At 42.8% G+C, this 21,400-nt stretch overlaps 1 protein-coding gene across 2 annotated transcripts in view; it reads right to left on the reverse strand.

Annotated features, from left to right (window-relative positions):
* The window catches only part of KCNH5 (potassium voltage-gated channel subfamily H member 5), a 384,504-nt gene that overhangs the window by 244,255 nt on the left and 118,849 nt on the right, over positions 1-21,400 (reverse strand). For both annotated transcript variants that reach the window (XM_012807979.1, XM_003794435.1), the window contains exon 7: positions 14,016-14,442. In XM_012807979.1, coding sequence (XP_012663433.1) covers positions 14,016-14,442 — 427 coding nt within the window. The remainder of the gene's footprint in view (positions 1-14,015; positions 14,443-21,400) is intronic.

Consider the following 21,400-nt stretch of genomic DNA (forward strand, 5'->3'; position numbering starts at 1 on the left):
GAGAGTCCGTAAAACTAACACACGTGCCCTGAGAGGAGGTCCAGGGGTCGCAGCCCATTTCCACAGGGAATAAGGGAGACAAGGAAGTGAAGACAAGTTTAGGAAACTTAAAAGGGGAAAAGCAGGTAGATAAAAAGGCAAAGGCAAAGGGAAGGGCAGGTGTTTTATTCACGTGTATATTGTTTCAGGACTGAAGAGACAGGAGCATGTGGGCTGATGAGAAAGAGCTGGTAAAGGGCAGTGCCTCTGGCTCAAAGGAGTAGGGCACCGGCCCCATATGCGGGAGGTGGAGGGTTCAAACCCGGCCCAAAAAGAAAGCCAGTAGCCAGACGGAGCATCAGACAACACAGAAGAAAGCAGGGCCAACAATTGGAGGAGAAAAACATAAACTACAAAGGCACCCCAGACCCCTTCACTGACCTCTGGACTCAGATATGCAACCGCCCACTGGACGAGACAAATGGCCATCCCAATCTTAAGGGGCTTACACCAAAAGCCCTACAGTCAATCCTGACTCTCTTTCTCCCATAACTTCATACAGTAGCAAGTTGACCACCCCAGGGATTGTAATAAACTTGTCAACATAAGGAACTAGGCCTAGGCCCCCTGTACTGATAGGTACAGTGGTGCATGTCTGGTCTATGAAAATAAGGTTAACTTAAAGAGGTGGTCAATGTAGGGGGGTGGTCAACTATGGAGGCTCTACTGTTATTTCATTGATCCAAACCATATGTCCAGAATCTAACCACTTCTAACTACCACCATCACCACCACCTATGACCTTGACTATTAACCAGTCTGCCCCCTCCTGCCTTGACCCCTGTCTGTCTTCCACTTGGCAGCCAGACAGATCTTTCTAAGACATCAGGCAAGTCATGCCACTCTGGTCCCAAACATTCGAAAGTCTTCCCACTGGACTCAGCATAAAAGCATCTACTTTGGTCTACAAGCCCCTGAATGGCTTGTGCCCGGTGCTTCCCCAGCTGTCTCTGTAAGAGGAGAGCTGGGAATGTGGAAGAACACACATCTGTGGCAACTGCCCTCCTCTTTTTCAGGGAAGTTAGAAGAACAGAGGGCTGGAATTCCTGGCCAGAGCAATCAGACAAGAGAAGGAAATCAAAGGTATCCAAATGGGGAGAAAAGGGATCACACTACCACTTTTTGCTGATGATATGATCTTATATCTAGAAAACCCCTAAAGATTCTACCAAGAAATTCTTGGGATAAATAAATTCAGCTAAGTCTTAGGTTACAAATCAATGTACACAAATCAGTACCCTTCACACATGCAAAGAACAGTCAAGCTGATACTCAAATCAAAGACTCAATACCCTTTACAATGGCAACAATGAAAATAAAACACTTAGGAATATATTTAACTAAGGAGGTAAAAGATCTCTCTTGGGGAACTACAAGTCATTGAGGAAGGAAATAGAACAGGACATAAACAGATGGAAAAACACATCATGCTCGTGAATCAACATTATTAAAATGTCTATACACCCTAAAGTGATCAACAGAGTCAAGGCAATCCCCATTAAATTATCAATATCATTTTTCACAGATGTAGAAAAAATAATTCTATGCTTCATGTGAAACCAGAAACTACCTTGTATAGCCAAAGCTATAGAGCAACATGAACAAACCAGGAAGCATCAATTTCCCAGACTTCGAGCTACTCTACAAGGCTATAGTAACCAGAGAGGCACGGTGCAAGCACCAGAACAGAGACCCAGATCAATGGATCAGAACAGAGATTCTGACATAAACCAATCCTCGGATTGCCATCTGATCTTTGACAAGGCAGACAAAAACATACACTGGGGAATAGAATCCCTATTCAAAGAAAGTTTTTGCGCTCTATGACAACCACACCAAAGTCTCATCACAAAGTCTATGCTAGACCAGTCTCCTTTGCCAACAGGGCATGAATTCAAATGTCCTTCCCCCACAGGACACTTTATATCAGTGAGGCTCCCAAATTAGACCAAGACTGGGAGGTTGTTAAAAATAAGTTCAAGTTTTTAAAAGATAGGATCTAAAAGGGTAGCTAGAGTCCAATTTTAAAAAGAACTTTTAAAGCCTCCAGTACTTTCTGGACTTCAACTTGGATATAGTCCTCATATCTTATAAAGAGCTTAACTATACACCCAGCACTAAGCCAGTATCATATGCCTGGCACCTGACCTCCCAGGAAAGCCTACCTTACTCATCCTACTTGATGTAAATATTAAATAAGTAGGTAAGAGGCAGCTGTGTAGGAGCTGGCTTAAGAAATTTCTCCAAATAAAATCTTCTCTCTGAGCACACCAAAGAAATTCTTAAATCCATGCATAAAGGTCTTTGTATGACACTGATTTTAATAAGTTCTAAATATATTCATCTATAGATTTATTACTCTTTCAACCTATGGGGGAGAAAGTTTTAAGAATTTCATTATAAGCATAATTAAAATCATATGTCAACGGATGGATTCCACATATTTAAGAAATATGTAAACCCCCGCTGTTTTTTCTCCAGCAAAGCTCCACTTCACCTACCCCATATTGTCTCGCCTGGATATGTTTTCATAGGAATCAAAACTAAAGTTATTGGTAAGTCATCAAATGATCTTGTCATCATCAGTAAATAAATTTCTCCACTGACTAAAATATCTGCTCAAATAAAGTTGGATTTCATAAAAACTTCTCTCCAACTTGAGAAGGGAACACTTCTACACTGCTGGTGAGACTGCAAACTAATACAACCTTTTTGGAAGGAAGTATGGAGAATCCTCAAAGAACTCAACCTACAGCTCCCATTTGATCCTGCAATCCCATTACTGGGCATCTACCCAGAAGGAAAAAAATCCTTTTATCAGAAGGACGTTTGCACTAGACTGTTTATTGTAGCTCAATTTACAATCGCCAAAATGTATAAACAGCCTAAATGCCCATCAACCCAGGAATGGATTAACAAGCTATGATATATGTGTACCATGGAATGCTATTCAGCCTTTAAAAAAAAATGTAGACTTTACAGCCTTTGTATTAACCTGGATGGAGGTGGAACACATTCTTCTTAGTAAAGCATCACAAGAATGGAGAAGCATGAATCCCCTGTACTCAATTTTGATGTGAGGACAATTAATGACATGGTAGGGGTGGGGGAGGGGAGAGCAGAGAGAGGGAAGGAGGGAGGAGGTGGGGTCTTGGTGTGTGCCACACATTTGGGGGCCAGACACGATTGTAAGAAGGACTTTACCTAACAAATGCAATCAGTGTAACCTGAATGAACCCCCCAACAATAAAAAAATAAAGAAAATGGGGAGACAGGAGGAAGAAAAGGGGAAACAGTAAATAACATTTTACTTCAGAATTACATGTTTTATAGGCAAAAAAAGAAACTTCTCTCCAACTCAAATTTATTTTTTATCACACGAAAGAAAAATTCCATATGCATGCTATGCATCTAAACAATCTAATTTAAATATACAATGGACCTCTGTAGGTTGACCATCCTCCTGTTTGACTGTAACAAACAGGTCAAAGTACTCAGGTAGTCAACATAAGGAACTAGGCCTACTGTACTAATAAGTACATGTGGTGCACATCCGGTCTATGAAAATTAGATCAACTTAAGGACGTGGTCAATGTAGGGAGGTGGACCACTATAGAGTTTCCACTGTATTTTGTTGAACTTGAAATTTGATTCAGAAAAAAACACTGGCAAAGAAAACTACTGTATTAGCATAATCTACTTCCACAAGGTTAATGGCTACTAATAAAATTCTTCACATAAAAAAATGGTTTAGGTACCATGGGCTCCCTCTCTCCTCTTCCCTATCCAATGAAACTAGTCCTATGAAGTCACCATGCTGGGTCTCTTCTGGACTTGCTGTCCCCAACTGTCTTGCAGTTCCCCTCCCTATTAAAGTTCTCTCATCCTTTGTTAGCAATAAACTGTCCTCCTGGAGCCAGACTTCCTTTCCACCCCAACTGGTTCTCTCCATGGCCCCCTGGGCTCTCCTTCCTCAAGCACCTGCTCCTGGCCAGCTTCATCCCAACTGTGCCCTATATCCCCTCAATATCAGTTGCTCTCCACATATTGTTGGTCCCAGAAAGATCTCTCCATGCCTCACAATCTGGAACAACCCTTCCAGCTGCCTAGGGAACATCTCCATGTGAATAACCTCCAGTAATAACTGTGCCTTCTTTCCTATCTTAGAGATTTGCCATGAAATCCCTGAGTCCTTTGAACACATTCACTCACTCACCCATAGCAACTTTACAAAATGTTTCAGGAACTTTACACACAGTCTCTTTTGGAGTATTCCAAATAACTCTGAAATGGAGGGACCATTATCTCCATTTCACAGCTGGCAGTTTATATAAATGATGTAAACCCCTCATCTGTGATAACAAAAAAAAATGTTTGTCAGACTCAAAGTCCACAGTCTTCTCATGAACCATAAAACTGTACAGCCATGTGCCAAATCCAGTCCACCTCCTGTTCAAAGCTTTACTACGACATAGCCATGTTATCAGTTTATGTCCCATCTGTGGCTGCTTTAGCATCGCAGCACGAGCGAGTCCTGCCGTAGAGAACTTGCGGCTCACCAAGCTTAAGATACCGTGTTTCCCTGAAAATAAGACCTATCCAAAAAATAAGCCCTAGCAGGATTTCTATGCATTTGTTAAATATAAGCCCTACCCTGATAATAAGACCTAGTGATGGGTGTGGCTATGCAGATACGCTGCCTAGCCACACCCTGAATTTCGGAGGTGAGTGGTAAGGAAGACTGGAATACCTTTTATCTGCCACAGCTTCTTTCTCCGAGCCGTTTGCATGTGTGCGGGTGCGCAGGTGGTAACCGCAGTCTCAGGCATCCTATTGCACACATGTGAACGGCTAGGGGAAAGGAGTTCACGCATCACTAGCACCAGCCAACAAGGTCGGCTCCCCCTGTCAGGTTCCAGAAGATGATGACTTAACCATATTTGAATAAATGTAGATTGTTGTATTATACTTAATAAAAATAAGATATCCCCTAAAAATAAGCCCTAGTGTGTCTTCTTGAGACAAAATAAATATAAGACAGTGTCTTATTTTCGGGGAAACACGATAGTTACTATCTGTCCTCTACGGAAAAAATAAAGTGTTCCAACTCTAAACCTAGACCAACTCTATCCCAAGACCTCGGTTTATGCCTTCCTGCATTACACCAACAGCCTCCTAACCAGTTTCCCTGCCTGCAGCCTTTATCTCCTCTAAGCCATCTTCCAGAATGAAGAAGCCAATTTTTATCTCTTCTTCTGCAACCTTCAGGATAGAAGACAACCTCCTTATCACGCTAAGCAAGGCCTGTGACATCATGGTTCCTTCCTTCCTCTCCATCCACATCTACTTTCCATTCAAGGCAAACTGAAATGCATGGAATTCCCCCAAAAGGCCAAGCTATTTCATTCCTATGTGTCTGCATAAATAACACTATGTTCTCTTTACCCAAACAGTACATAAGCCCTGCCTCATTTACCTACCTGTTTTGTATTATGAGCTCAGGAAACACTTGGTCCTAGAAGCTGTCCTGAACCTTCTCAGGCTGAGCTCAATGAACTTTCTTAATTCATTCCTTCATTCATGGTACATTCAATAAATACAAGACAAAGCTTTGTGCTACATAAAATGCTGAACAGAACACAGACCTTGTTCTCACATGCCTCTTTATTCCTAACTGTAGCTCTGAGCTCACAGTTTAAAGAGGGAAGAGCTGAAGAGAGAGGCGGAGACAGACAATGGGAGGAGGATGGGGATAAAGAGAGAGCGAGTGGGACACGCAGAGATGGCTCAGTGATTTTCTCTCTCTTTTTTTTTTTTCTTTTTTTTTTTTTTTGCAGTTTTTGGGCCAGGGATGGGTTTGAACCTGCCACCTCTGGCATATGGAACAGGCACCCTACTCCTTTGAGGGACAGGTGCGGCCTGATTTTCTCTTTTGACACTCTCACAACATCATGAGCTTGCTGAGGGCTTAGAAGCATGTAGTGCTCCTTGAGTTTCACCAATGTTGACCAAAACAACTGGCATGACGCTGAATGAATAAAATAATCTTCGCTTCTACAAAGACATAAGTTGGTTTCATAAACCAAAATCCTTGCAAAGAGTCCAGGCTAGTTAAGAGACCATCGAGAAAAATTCCTGTTGTTTTCTGGGAAAATTCAACCTTTACAGAATCTAAGAGGCTTTGTGAAAATGTGACTAGTCATAAAAAGAAAGGACATCAAAGACCATTCCTGCAAAAGACACACGCTCTGGAGTAAGAATCAGGGGAAAGGTACACATCGCACAGTCTTTTTCTGACTACTGGAACACACATCTAAAACTGCTTAAACCATGAAGACAGGTGCCAATAACCCTCAACTGCAACCATGAAGACAGGTGCCGAACCCTCAACTGTGGTCTCCATAAAACGTTTTCCTTCACAGGATGCTCAGCTCACTAAAGAGCAGAAAAGAAGAAAAAGTCTTTTCTACAAGCTGGGGTAAAGCAGACACAAAGAACTGACCCAGTTTCCAAAATAAACATTAGGCTTAAAACTCTTTCCATCTGGATAAAACTAAAACCAGCAATGAAAACCAGCATGTGTACAGTGCCATTTCCTACCTGTATCATAACACAAGGGCAAGAAACATTTTAACTTATAACTGAACACTGTATCTGAAGCCTCCTAGTAAGATTTGTAGAACTTTATAATTATAGGAAAAGGGCAACAACCCACTTTGAAGCCTGCCTGGATTTTCCCTCTAGGCCCAGCACCTTCCAAGCCCCACTGGGTATGGCGTACAACCCTCTGCCCTGAGACAACCCTCTCAGTCTTCCTAGCTAGCTAATTTTGGTATGAAATCCACTTCTCTTTCCCAAAGTCTATTTCTTTTCCTCTATAATATTCCCTGAAAATCTCCCCCCTGCCCCGACTCTTTACAGAACACTTTCTATAGAGGACACATTTTGCTCTCTATAAAACAAGGTGTCCTTACACATGAAAAGCCCTGAGATCTCTGTGACACCACCTTCTTGCTGCCTTAACCTCATCTCCAACAACCAGCCCCATCCCATGCACAGGCATCACAGAATCTCAGATGTACAGATTGCGAGCACTGAACAGGACCTGAATGTTCTCACCTTTGCCTTTCACAACTGACCTCTCCCTTTTTCCTACAGGGAGAGGTCACAGCAAAGTTCACAGTGTTTGCTAGACTTTTATCTGCACTCCACGGAGAGCGCTGAAGCAGCTCATCACCTGAGAACGGAACGCAGCAATGGTCTTCTCTGCAGGATGCTGAGTGGCCAGGGAGTAATCGGGTGCTCCCCAGTGGCACTGAACCACCCTCACGGAGACTCAGATTCCCTCCCTATACATCCCGCTGGCAGACGGTCCACTCTACTTGTAAATAGAGAATCACACCAGTCAATGGCAGAACATTTTCAGACTGTTTAAGCTCTGATCAATTACGTCCTATTTGGAAATGGCAGATTAGATTAGCATCCTTATGACTGGGTTTCCTCAGCAATTTTCATATTTATCATTTTTACTTTTGATTGGTTTTGCTTTTTAAGACTCGGTTTCAAAGCATCACAGCACGCCAGGTTCTGATTGTCACACGCTACCTGAGTCAGGTGCCTCAATTTAACAACCAAACAAATGAAGAAAAAGTAAAAGATAAAGTGAAAACTCAAAGTCCAATGTCACAGGGCTTCAATATGTGCTGTATACATGTTTAAAATGTTTTTAATGGTGTATTAAGACAAGGAGATACATACGTAGGTGACTATGAAAGTTCTGAGACTGTGTTATGGTCCATTATTTCACCCCAGGAAACACAGTCAGGGGTGTCCTTTCTGATTCACTGTGCAGGCACAGATGCTCAGATTATTGATATTACTAGGAGGATTCCTCTGTTTCCATCTGCATAGATCTTATTGTTTCTTGATTTCTGTGTATCTCAAAACTTTCATAATTAACCATGTATATAGGGAAAAGGAGAAATTCAGGGTTGAATATAAATTATTTAAGGCAATGAGGTATTCACAACATACTTTTTTTATTTTATTTCTTTCATGAAATAGTAATGAGAGGTGCAAATGTAGAGTTCTTATAATAGTTAAAGTGAAATACAATTTATGTGATAATTTAGGAATAAGGGAGCTAAGTAATTACTTCCTTGATAAATCTTTAGAAACAGACTTATAAAAACACATTAAGACAAGAGAATAATCATACTGAGACAAATCCCATACTTGTATTCCTTTGCTTTACAGCCAAGATAAATCATCTGTGTACGAAGGTGTTTCCTGAATAGCAGCAAATTAGTCACTATGCTAATCCGTGGAAAATCTAATATTACTAAAGCCAAAATAACATTATTTAAATAAAATGGATTAGAAAATATCTCACAAAAGCATCATTAAATATCATGAAGTGTTTACTAAACAAATGAGCTCACCCACACCTTGATCTAAATGCAGGCAGACATGTGCACACACACCTAAATTCACTGTTTAGTAAAACTGCTGCAGAATTAAACTCAAAAATATTCTCTTTCAAAGAGAATGCTGGTAGTGCATTTCAAGAACATCCGCAGAGTAGCTAGGTTCACTTCATGAGCGGACAGATACGGGGGAATGGGGAGGACGTCCCTGCCCTGGGGAGTAACAGCTAGCACAGCCTTGGTGTCCCCAGAGACACAGAGACAACAGAACAGAAAAGGGCAACTGGAGGTGAAGAGCGCACGACGGCAGACACATTAGGGGACTGGCCGAGCAGTGCAGACGGCAGACACATTACTGGACAGACCGAGCAGCACAGACAGCAGACACATTATAGGACGGATAAGCAGCACCGACGGCAGACACATTACGGGACAGGACGGACAAGCAGCGCCAACCGCTGACACATTATGGGACAGGACAGACAAGCAGCACCGACGGCAGACACATTACGGGACAGGACGGACAAGCAGTGCTGACGGCAGACAGACAAGCAGGGCCGCCAGTTCAGAAATCTGAGCAGGAAGGTTTTCCAAACAGGGCAAAGATATGAGCAAAGGATTTAAGTCTAAGAAATTCCTAGGTAGTAGGTAAGGAGAATACCCTGGGATTCTGTAAGATGGGAGAGATCTGAAGGGAACCTCAAGGGACCCGGGAACGGCCACAGTCATAAACTTTTTAAAATATTTGACTGACACCAACCAGGACAACCTTGAGACTACCCATATGCAATTTAGCATAGGGTACCAAGAGCCAAGGACTGAGGTAACTCTTTAAAAAGCGGGCCCACAGAGGACCTAGGACCTGAGGTTACTGCCACTGAAATTTCTAAATTTTGCTGGGAGGCATAAAAATTTCAGATGACTCTCCAGAAAAAAAAAAAAAAAGGCTATCATTTAAAAGTAGTGATTATCTGTCTCAACAAAATATAGGCAGCTAGTGTGTTCTTCAATCTTTCTTGTTTGTTTTCGTTTTTAATTTTTTTTAGAAACAGGATCTTGTTCTGTTATCCACACTGAAGTGAAGTGGCACAGACACAGCTCACTGCAAACTTGAACCCCTGGGCTCAAACAATCCTCCCATCTCAGCCTGTAGAGTAGCTGAGACTACAAGCACACACCACCACCTCTGGCTAATTTTATTGCTATAAAAGATGGGATCTCACTAAGTTGCCCACACTAGTCTCAAACTCCTGGCCTCAAGGGATCCTCCTACTTGAGCCCCTAAAAGTGCTGAGTTACAGGCATGAGCTACCACGCCTGGCCAACCCTTTGAGAAAACATTTCTCTAGCTGTGGGCAGCAGCTCACACCTATAATCCTAACACTTTGGGAAGCAGAGGTAGGAGGACTGCTTGAAGTCAGGAGTTTGACAGCAACCTGGGCACAAGTGAGACCCTATCTCTACAAAAAAAATAGAAAAAGTAGCTGGGCACAGTGGCACACACCTACTTTCCTAGCTACTTGGGAGGCTAAGGCAGAGGGATCACTTGAGCCCAAGAGTTTGAGGTTGCTGTGAGCTATCATGACACCATGCCACTTGAGCCCAGAGCAACAAAGAACCTGGCTCAAAACAAAACAACGTCTTTCTTAGTGATAAGGTTACAAGTGGTGCTTCCCAGGCAACGGGCACAGACTGATCACAATTCTAGCACAAGTGAAAGCATGAAGCTTTCTGTTCTCTAGCCCCTTTTTCTCCTCTCCCCCCTTCACACACACACACACACACACACACGCACACACACGCACCACTTAACCCCTGGCTATGGCCAACAGCACATAGTCTCTAGGAATACTGTTGGTTTATTTTCACTTGTCTTTGGTGTTATTATAGGAAAGAAAATGATATTAAAATTAAAAACAGCTACAATATCCATATTTGATTTATATTTTTTGCTTCTGTATCTAATAAATGTTAGAATTTTGCCAAGTTACCATAATACTTCATGAGTCTAGACAGTTTTTCACAATCTTCTAAGTTGTTTCAAAGGAAATATCCCATACTATTGCCAAGGAATCACAGACTAAGAAGGAAATTAAAAGGCATCTCCCTGAAACACGCTGGCTGTTAAAATTAGACTTCTTCATAGGTGTAAAAAGAAAACCTAACTCAAAAGGCAAGAAGATGTCAGGAATTGGTACATAAATGCCTGCTCAGGAGAAAAGAGACAGGGACTCGGGGGGAGAAAAGAACCTGCTTCAAAATGAGGTCTTCACCTGAAATCCAAACAGGACTCCAGAAAGGAAAAGTAGAAAGGAGAACGGAATTTGGATCTGGTGAGTGTAACTGGTCATTCAGGAGGTAGAGTTAGAGAAGGAACAGCCCAACTCTGAACCAAATGAAGCTTAGAAAACTCAACTGAATATATATAAAAACGTACAACACAAAGGGAGATGTGGAAGGTCGCAGTGGTGGATAAAGGGCTGCTGGAGCTTCCCTGGACTGGCTGCTCTGAACTTCCATAAACGGCCCTGGGGGGAGACGCAGCACTTAGCCATCCACCCACAGCGGCTCCCAGGTCCACAGAGGAAGACAACACCGCCCGCCAGCCTTCTCACTACGGAGTCAGGCCAGACGCTACCACTGAGCTTTCCTTGGCACGTATCTTCATCCCAGACCTACCGAGGCCGCGCTGAAGGAAAACAGATCACCAGCATGACCAGCAGGGACATCATAAATTCATTTGTTCACAAAAAATCTTGAGATTGAGCATGGAATTGTTAAGAATTATTTAGGAGTTAGGGATATGGAGCAGAAAAAGGCCCTGCTCTCCTGGAGTTCACATCCTGCAGTGGAGAATAACAGAGCGAACGTGGTTTCTGATCTGGGTAGATATTATGAAGATCAAAGATAGAGGGCAGGGATTATGGGCGACTGGGACTGGGTGGCTTCTTGTAATAGGGAAGGGTTGGAAGGAATTTCTGTGCGGGGGATTCAGTGGAAACTTGCAGGGTGAGTCAGGAGGGGAGGTTACAAATAGAAGGCAAGCAAGTACAACGTCCCAGAGACCAGCGTGAGCTTGATACTATGAGACAGTGAGGTGGCCGGCCTGGATTCAGAACGGGCACAGGCAGAATGGTAAGCACTGAGTAAGTGAAGCAGGCCCAGGTGAGACAAGTAAGGCCTTGAAACATGGGGCAGAGAGTCTGGACTTTGTACATCCTGGAGGGATTGGAGGAAAGGAATAGTGTGGTCGGATTCATGTTAAAGGGGCCACTCTGGCTTCTGGGTAGAGATAGTGGGGCAATAATGAAAACAGAAGGAACATACAGGAGGTCAATTCCAAAGGTCAAGCTTTAGATGCTGGTTTGGGCTAGTAACCTATGGAAATAAAGAGAAATAATCAAGTGTATTATGTAAGTTAACCCAGCAGCCCTTTCATATGAATGGATGAAGACATGAGGGAAACAGAGCAATCCGGGATGATCCCCAGCCTTGGAGCCTGACAAACAAAGGAGCAACGGTGCCTTCAACTCTACCTGAATTCTATCCTCCTATGATTCTCCAGTGAAAAATACAGTCTCCCTACTTGGCAAATAGTTCAGCAATTTCTTTAAAAACTGAACATATCCTTAACCATATGTCCCAGTAATTGCACTCCTGAGCATTTATCCCGAAACATCAAGGACTTATGTCCATACAAAAAACAATGCACGAATCTTCACATCAGCTGTATTTGTAACAGCCTCAAACTGGACACAGCCCAAGTGCCCTTCAGTGGATGAACAGTTAATAGCCGCATGTCCAACCCTGTGATGCTCCTCAGCAATGAAGAGGGATAGATCGCTGGGTAGTAAAAGCCAATTTCAAAGGGTCACATTCTAGGATTCCACTCACACAATGTTCTCAGGTCACAACATTATAGAGATAAAGAAGAGATGAGTAATTTTCAGGGTAGAGACAGCTGGAGGAAGGGGTAGATTACATATAATGGGACAGTTCTGCACCTTGACTGCAGTGGAATCCACACATGTGATAAAACAACATCAAACTACACACATACATTGTACCAAGGTCGATTCTGATATTGTGCTGTACTTACGTAAGATGTGATTACCAGAGGAAACCAGGCGAGGGAACAACAGAGGCCCTCGCTGTACCATCTTCACAACTTCTATCAAACTAAAATTAGTTCAAAATACAAAGTTTTCTAGCAATCTCAAGCAGGCACAGTGGCACATAACTGCATTTTCAGCTTCTAAGGAGCCTAAGGCAGTAGGATCCTGTGAGGCCAGGAGCTCCAAGTTGAAGGGCTAAGATGATGCCTGTGAGTAACCCCTGCCCTCCAGCCTGGACAACATGTTGAGACCCCCATCTCTTAAAAAAGAATCCAACTATGCACATCTGTCAGGCAAAATGCACTATATAAATATTAAAAGTAATATATTACCATATACCACATCTGACAGAATGCTGTCTTCTGCATTTATAAGGCACATGTCTGCCCACATATCTAACCACTCTTGGCACACAGATATCAGTTTAATTCAGTGGTTCTCAACCTTCCTAATGCCGCAATCCTTTAATACAGTTCTTGTGGGTGGCAACCCACAAGTTAAGAACCGCTGGTTTACTTAACCATCTCTATGTATAAGAACACTTCCTCCTCAAAGCCACTGGAGCAGACAGCACTGGAATTTTTGCTAATAACACAAATAGCTTTGTCAGTAAAACAATCTCAAGGTTGCCTTAGGCATTGGAACTACACTTGGATAAATTATTTAAGTCAACTTGAAGGTGTGGACGGTGGTGAGCGTCACTGATTCACATTTCCTCAACGTTCTGGTCCTCCGGTGTCACCTTGCCTGCCTGAGTGGACAGCACAGGGTCTCTGGGCCCTGGAGAGGGCGTTCTACTCCAAGAACACATGCAGGGCTCTTGGTAGACAGGGCTGTGCACCATGTCCTACACACCCCTCTTTGCTGAATGAGCTTATGTCCACTAATCCTTTCATCCCGTCAAATAGTCGAACCTGGAATTATCATAATAGAGACGAGATTTATAAACCCTTTTTACTAGTCTTAATCATAAAAACCTATATTAAACTGTATCCTGAGGTCAACTTTAATTCAGAAATTATTAACTAAAATATTGTATAAACTGTATGATATCTGACATCAGATCCTGTCTGCTTGTTTGGAAATTAACACATTACTGATGATACCAATGGAACGTGCCCAGTGTCACCTGCCCTGGGGTCTTCTGGAGAGCTCTGCCAGGTACACCGCTACTGAGAGAACTAAATCACACAGTCCCATTTCATTTTTGTGTCACTCTATCCATTTTTTGCATGTTATGATGTTCTGAAGTGTAATATATATTGTTTCACATTTTTATGTTCTAAGGCTGAATAAAAGTTAAACCAATTGCAAACAGTATGGATTACATGAACCGAGTGGTTCCTTTTAATCCTGTCATATATTTGGAGCCAGGACAATGGCTCACCAGAAATAATGTTTTTTAAATGAAAAAAAAAAAAATCAAGATACTTACAGCCAACCATCATCATGGCCACAGAAAACATCTTCTCCACATCGGTGGTAGGAGCTATGTTTCCAAATCCTATGGTTGTAAGGCTTGTCATGGTAAAGTAGAGCGAGGACACGTACAGGGAGTCCTTGCTGGGCCCTCCTTCCCATATCCCGGCACTGGTGTTGTATCGGTATGGAGTCCCAATGCTCAAGGCCAGCTGGTAGAGCCAACTGTCTATCTGGATGGTGTTGGTGACCTCGTCGATGACCTCATAGTCTCCAATGCTGTACCAGATGCAGGCCAGCCAGTGGGCGACCAGCCCGAACACACACACCAGGAGGACGAGGACGGCCGCGCCATACTCCAGGTAATGGTCCAGCTTCCTAGCAACACGGCCGAGTCGCAAGAGCCGCACCACTTTTAAAGAACTGAAGAGACTGCTGATTCCCTGAAGAAGAGAAAAGAAAGGACACAGCACTTTCAGAAAAGAAAAAGCTGGGAAACCAACACAACGGCTCACCTGTATGAACTTGATCGTGCAGTTACAGACCAAGGGCACACACAGAGTGTAGCCCTGACTTGAACTTGTATGAACTTGATCGTGCAGTTACAGACCAAGGGCACACACAGAGTGTAGCCCTGACTTCAGGTAAACAAAGAAACCCAAGATGATAAACTGTTTGTTTAAAAAGTGCATATTGCTTCCCACTCAGACAGAAGACATCTGTGAATTATTAATGATACAAAATACTATTATTTTTATTAGCTGAGAAATACCTGATTTATTTTCATAAGTGCTATATAAATGGCACAGAGAAAAACTGATTAACCAAAGGCAGCAATCGCACAAATGCAATAGACACAGAGTGTGAAATCGGGTTGATAAACACAGACCTTACCTTTTTCCTATAAAACTTTTCTGCTACTCTAAAAGGTTTCTTTTTATTTCTTACTTTACGATAACTACAAATAGCGAAACTTCTGAGAAAGGAACCCCAACCTTACAGGGAAGCAAATGGGAAAGACTTCTGTGCATGTGGGGAGAAGGAGCAAATGGCACTATGGGTCCCACCACCTCCTGCCACGGCCGCTGTAAGCACGGATTTCCTTCTCAGAGCTGAACCTGGAATGGCTACAGACCCTTCTCAGTCCTATTATCCTCTGGCAATAGTCACAGAAAAGAGTACCAAAAGAAAACACAGACAGAAAATTCATATCTTGTTGAGAAGCTTAAAATAAATAAGCAGATAAAGCATTATCCAAATGAGAGCATAGCAAAAGCTTGCTTAAGTCAAAGATGGTCCAACAGCTACTTTTTTGGAAGCACAGTCACAGGCCTCCTGGGGAGGCAGAAAATGTGTACACCTGATGTGGATCCCGAAATAGGGACAGAGAGAGGACAGAGCGGTGATCAGGGACGTTTATCATCTGATCATCACCTGTAAGTCAAATCAAGTCCATAACTTCCTCCCTGCTAATTCTGTCTCCAAGAAATTAAACAAAGAATCTAACCTAACTTACTCTGAGTCTACTTTTGAGCAACATGGAGTAACTGGCTGCTGTAGAACAGGTGTGACATTAATAGGTCTCTCATTATAGCATGCTAAAGTTCTTTTATTTTATTATTTTTGTCTGTCACGCAGGCTGGCAGGCAGTGGCACAATCATAGCTGACTGTAGCCTTGAACTCCTGGGCTCAAGTGACCGTCCTACCTCAGCATCCTGAGTAGCTGGGACTACAGACACCTGCCAGCAAACCCTACTGTAAAGTTCTTGAGAATTAATGTGGAAAAGTTCAGATATTCACTTGGTTTGTTATGTTGTACTCTAGATGTGGTATATGTTAGAAATTTTTCATATTAAAAATTTAAAAGTGGGGGAGGAGTAAAGAGAAATAGAAACCAGAGACCCTGAAGAAGCGAGAGGGCAGCTAAGCGTTTCTGCAGTTTTCCCAACTTCAGTGTCCTTGGGCCTCCTCTGTTTCAATGGCAAGTCTCAAATATTGGGGCTTATTTACAGTCTAAAAATAAATTTCATTGGAACACTTGGAGGGAAAAAAAGATACAGAACTCAAAGCAGTTATAGAGTAGAATTAATAAAAGGCAGGAGACAACTTGGCATCATACAGTGACAGGAGATGTGAAAGGTAGGAAGGTTCAGGAGAGTTTAGAAGCTCTTGAGCGAGGGAACTGTGTAACGGTGAACAAGACAGACGATAGGAGCATTTACTGAGCACTTCTCTAACCGCCTCTGTGTCGAGCCCCAGGGACATAAAGATAAATACGCCTTCCTCTGCTCTGAAGAAACCTATAATCGAAATGCATGAAAAACTCAGAGTTCAATTTAAAAATAAAAACAATGCTGCTACAGATAGCGTTTTCTAGTTAGCTCACAATTTTAGAGGAACTGTGGGACTTCTTTTTAAATCTTACATGGGGAAGTCATTACAACTTGAATTCTTTTCTCCAAAAACAAAGAGAAGGAAAAAACAGAGAGGAAATCTCCATCCCGTATCAACTATATAAAAAACAGCCACAAAGCCAAACTAGAATCTAAAGAACCAGGGCCTGCTAGAATTAGCCCCAACAGTGGGAGGACTCCTGCCCCTGACCTGTAGCAGGTACAATGCTCCAGAAGGGGGTAAAGGGGGTGCCCCTCCTGACAGCCACCTGCTCAGGACTCCACTGATTCACAAGCGCATTTTCTAAAATTTAGAAGTAATCCAACACTACATAAATATTACAAAATATTTTGGGAGCTTAGAAAGTAATAAAAGATTAGTGCAATATATATACACATATATATGCACATTTATTTTGTAAGCATTGTCAACTCTCTCTGCCATGGGTCCAATGACAGCATTTTCTCCCGGTTTTCAGGCAACTGTGATGTCTCTCCCAAAATCATTTTCTAAGGCTACCCCTTTCCATGACTCTGTGTCAGGTTAGGATCAATTGTCATCGTGATTTCCCTCAGCTCTCTTCTAATTGATACACTACACACCTGGGTCTCAATTGTCTTCTACATATGAATGAGTTGCAGGTCCAGGTCTCAACACATGCGTGCACACACACGCATGCACACACACATACGCACATGCACTCACATACACACACATGCATGCACACACACACAAACACACATGCATGCACTCACATGTGCACACACATATGCACTCACATATGCACACACGCACATACACGCACAAACACATGTTCACACACATACACGCACACGTGCACTCACATGCACACATGCATGCACACATGCACACATATGTGCACACGTACACTTACATACGCACACACATGCACAAACACACATACACGCACACATTCAGTAACGTGCACATTCACAAACATGTACACACACGTGCACTCACACATGTGCACACACTCACACGTGCACTCACATGCACACACGTACACGCACATGGCACTCATACGGCACACACGCATAAACACACGTGTGCACACATGTACACATGCACTCACATACAGCACACACATGTGTGCACACATGTACACATGCACTCACATACAGCACACACACGTGTACACACACACATGCACTCATATGCACACACACACTCTTTCCTGAGTTCTTGACACATGAGCCGAATGTCTGCTACATCTTTCCACTTGAATGTCCCACGGGTATCCAAAAGGTACTGGGTCCCCAGGGGACCACTTCATGTCTCCCCATTAACTCTTTGTCTCCTATCCTGTGAATGACATCACCATCTACCCCTCAGACCTGGGCCTGAGCCTCACTCAGCCCTTCCCTTTCCCCACCACGTCCAGCTGGTCAGTAATCTCTGAGGCTCTCGCCACTCAAGGTGACTAAATGCTCAGAATATATCTACTTAATAAACCTCTCTGGTCATGATTTCACGCGTTTTTCTCACTTGTGAGACATGCAGTCTCTCCATTCACTCCCTTACCTCTCTTCTGGCCTACTCTAATTCACAGGTCATACTAGGCAGATTATGTTTTAAACAGACATCTATCTAAACATGACCATCTCTAATATAAAATCCCTTCTGGTTAGCTCGCTAGCTATAGATTTAAATATGAATTTCCTACTATGATATGCAGAGCCCAGCAGGACCCAACACCTGCCTCCCTGGTCAGCATCTTCCCCACCAATTCCTCCAGGGCTCTCTCTGCAGCCACCACATCCAGCCATGTGTGGTTCCCAGAATACCACACTATTTCATGCCACAAGTTACTCCCTCTGTTCAAAGGTCCTCTTGGTGGCTGGGCTCTCACAGGTTATGACAGTCTTTCCTCCATGTGCATGTCTGGGCGTCCTCTCCCCGGCCCTGTCATCCTCCTGGTCACATTCTCAGACCTGTCCCCACAAGGAAGAGCAGGAGTCCTTCCTTCATCCATTTTTACACCCTTTGCACATTTCTATTACAACAGTTACCACAATCACACCTTGTTATAAGTCTGTTTGCACCTGCCACCCTAGGAAACTCTTACTTCCTTGAGGAGTCCACCTAATGCCAATTACAAAGCTGGCATATGGTAATATGTTGAGCAGTCAATAACTGAATAAGCAAAAGAATAAATTTTTACAAAACTAGCAAATGCAGGGGGTGGATTGGTGGGCTTAGGTTAATAACAAATTCAGCATGATTTAACTGTCTAATGTAGAGACAAAACAGTCGATGTAACTTTGGGTTGCATTACTAGCAGGACATCTAGTATAAGAGAGAAAATCTCCTAATCTTCACACACGTAAGAGACACCTCAAACACACTCATCGGAGGACCCTCAGAAAAAGAACTTAAAACTATCCCCCAATAGGAAATGTGAAAGGAACTGAAGAAAAAAAAAAAAGAGAGAGAGAGAGAGAAAGAGAGAGCAGGCAGAGCACTGTACCTACCTTAAAGTACACAGCACAGGATGAGGAGCACTGTACCTACCTTAAAGCACACAGCACAGGCTCACTCTGTGCAGTACTAATGAGGGTAGCTGGACCACAGCCAGACTTACAGGAGTAGGAGCTGAAGTCAACAAAGACTCCAACAAGACTGTCCACACACTTTCATCCATAACTAACCACAAAGGTCAACCACTCATTGCCGCTCTGTAAAGGACAGACAAGGTGACTATTTACTACATGTCAACGATTGTCCTAAGTGTTTTCTTTGTATGAACTAATTTAATTTTCAAAAAGAAAAAAGTAAACTCACATGTAGCCCTTGTTCAATTGGAACTAACCGATCAGCACTCATGCACATAGATGGCAGTAGAACTCAATGGAAATCGAGCAGGTGGGGGTAAGGGGTCTGAAATCAATCCTGACAGAAACAGCGCACACTACCTGGGTGATGGGCATGTTACAACCCTCACTTACCCAGTGCAAGAGCAATCACGTAACCAAAACATTTGTATGCCTGTAACATTCTGAAATAATAAAAGAAAGCAGGCCTATGTGGTAAGCATCATTAAAACATGGCCCAAAAAAGTAATCTAAGTTCACACAACTAATAAGAGAAGGATCTAGATTTAAATACAGGCTTGGCTGCAGAGTCTCTGCTCATTCCAAAACACCACACCTGGAACACAGTGTATGATTTAACCAAGTTCAATATTGGCTTAAAGACAGACTTTCTCTTCACAATCGAATGAAGGACATTAGACACCTTGACTCCGCCTGGTCTCTACTTAGTCACAGCAATGGTCCACAGCAGGGGTCTCCAGGGGCCCTGGAACTCTATACAGCCTGCAGTTCTCTATGTGGGCAAACTCATTTTATTCTCACCTAACTTCATTGTTCGTATGAGAATACTGAAGCTCAAGCAGGTTGAATGAATTCTCCAAGTCACAGTTAGTAACCACTAGAGAAGCATCACTCAGACCTGGTCCTTCAGATTCTCAGAGCATTTCCTACAACAACCATCTGCTATCCAATCTTCCTCCTGTTACCCGATCCACCCTACACAATTGCTAAGATGTTAATCTTCCTAAGAGACAGCCCTGAGTGTATCCTCCAAGGGCTCACCATGGGCGTTAAATTAAACCCAGTCTCTTCCACAGGCCTTCACTGCCCAATGCCATCTCTGTCTACACTATTAGGTCATTTTTCACTATGTATGCCTCAGCAAAGCAATTTTGGATCCACACCTCTCACCACTCACAAAAACTAATTCATGATGGATAAAAGACTTAAACCTAAGGCACGAAACTCTAAGAATTTTAGAAGAAAATCTTAGAAATATTTTTGGGTCTTTCTTAGGGTAAGAATTTATGAAGGCCCCAAAAGCGATCATAGCAACAACAAAAATAAACAGATGAGACCTGATCATATTGAAAAGTTTCTGCAGGCTCGGCGGTTAGGGCACCGGCCACATACACTAGGGCTGGTAGATTCAAACCTGGTCCCAACCTGCTACACAACAATGACAACTACAACAACAACAAAAAAAATAGCTGGGCATTGTGGGGGACACCTGCAGTCCCAGCTACTTGGGAGGCTGAGGCAAAAGAATTGCTTAAGCCCAAGAGTTGGAGGTTCCCATGAACTGTGACAGACAACACTCTACCAAGGGTGACATAGTGAGATCCTGTCTCAAAAAAAGAAAAAAACTGAATAAACAAATAAAATAAATAAAAAGTTTCTGCACAGCCAAAGACACAATCAATAGAGCAAAAAGTCAACCCACAGATTGGGAGAAAATACTTACATGCTATATATATCTGATAAAGGGCTGATAACTAGAATCTACAAAGAACTCGATCAAATCAGCAAGAAAAAAATCAAACAAACCCACTAAAAAGTGGGCAAAGGACATGCACAGAAACTTTTCAAATGAAGATATTCTAATGGCTGAGAAACACGTGAAAAAACGCCCAACATCTCTAATCAGTAGGGAAATACAAATCAAAACCAGAATGAGATGTCACCTAACTCCAATGAGAATGGCTCTTATCAAAAAGCCCAAAAACAGTCTCTACGGCGAGGCACTAGCTATTCTCTTCTACAGCTATTCTCTTCTACAGGCACTGTTTACTGCTCTCATGCTGCAGGGTTAACTTCACTGGGGCACATTCCCAAAGTCGGTTGCCTTTTGGATGGTGGCATTTGAGCACTGTGACTGGGCCATTAAGTTTGGAAACATTCAAGCAAAGTCATCTGTTCTAATTTCTTTAGTGGCAGTATAAGACAAAGCCTGATTACTTCCCATATCATGACAATTAAAAATTCCAGGTTTTTGTATATAGCCCAAGAAGAAGGGGAAAGGGGAGTGCGGGGGGTGGGGGGGAAGATGGGTGGAAGGAGAGTAATTGGTGGGACCACACCCATGGTGCATCTTACAAGGGTACATGTGAAATTTACTAGGTGTAGAATATAAATGTCTTAACACAATAACTAAGAAAATGCCATGAAGGCTAT

This window comes from Otolemur garnettii, unplaced genomic scaffold (assembly GCF_000181295.1).
Source record: "Otolemur garnettii isolate 467f Iridium unplaced genomic scaffold, OtoGar3 scaffold00081, whole genome shotgun sequence".
NCBI classification, from domain to species: domain Eukaryota; kingdom Metazoa; phylum Chordata; class Mammalia; order Primates; family Galagidae; genus Otolemur; species Otolemur garnettii.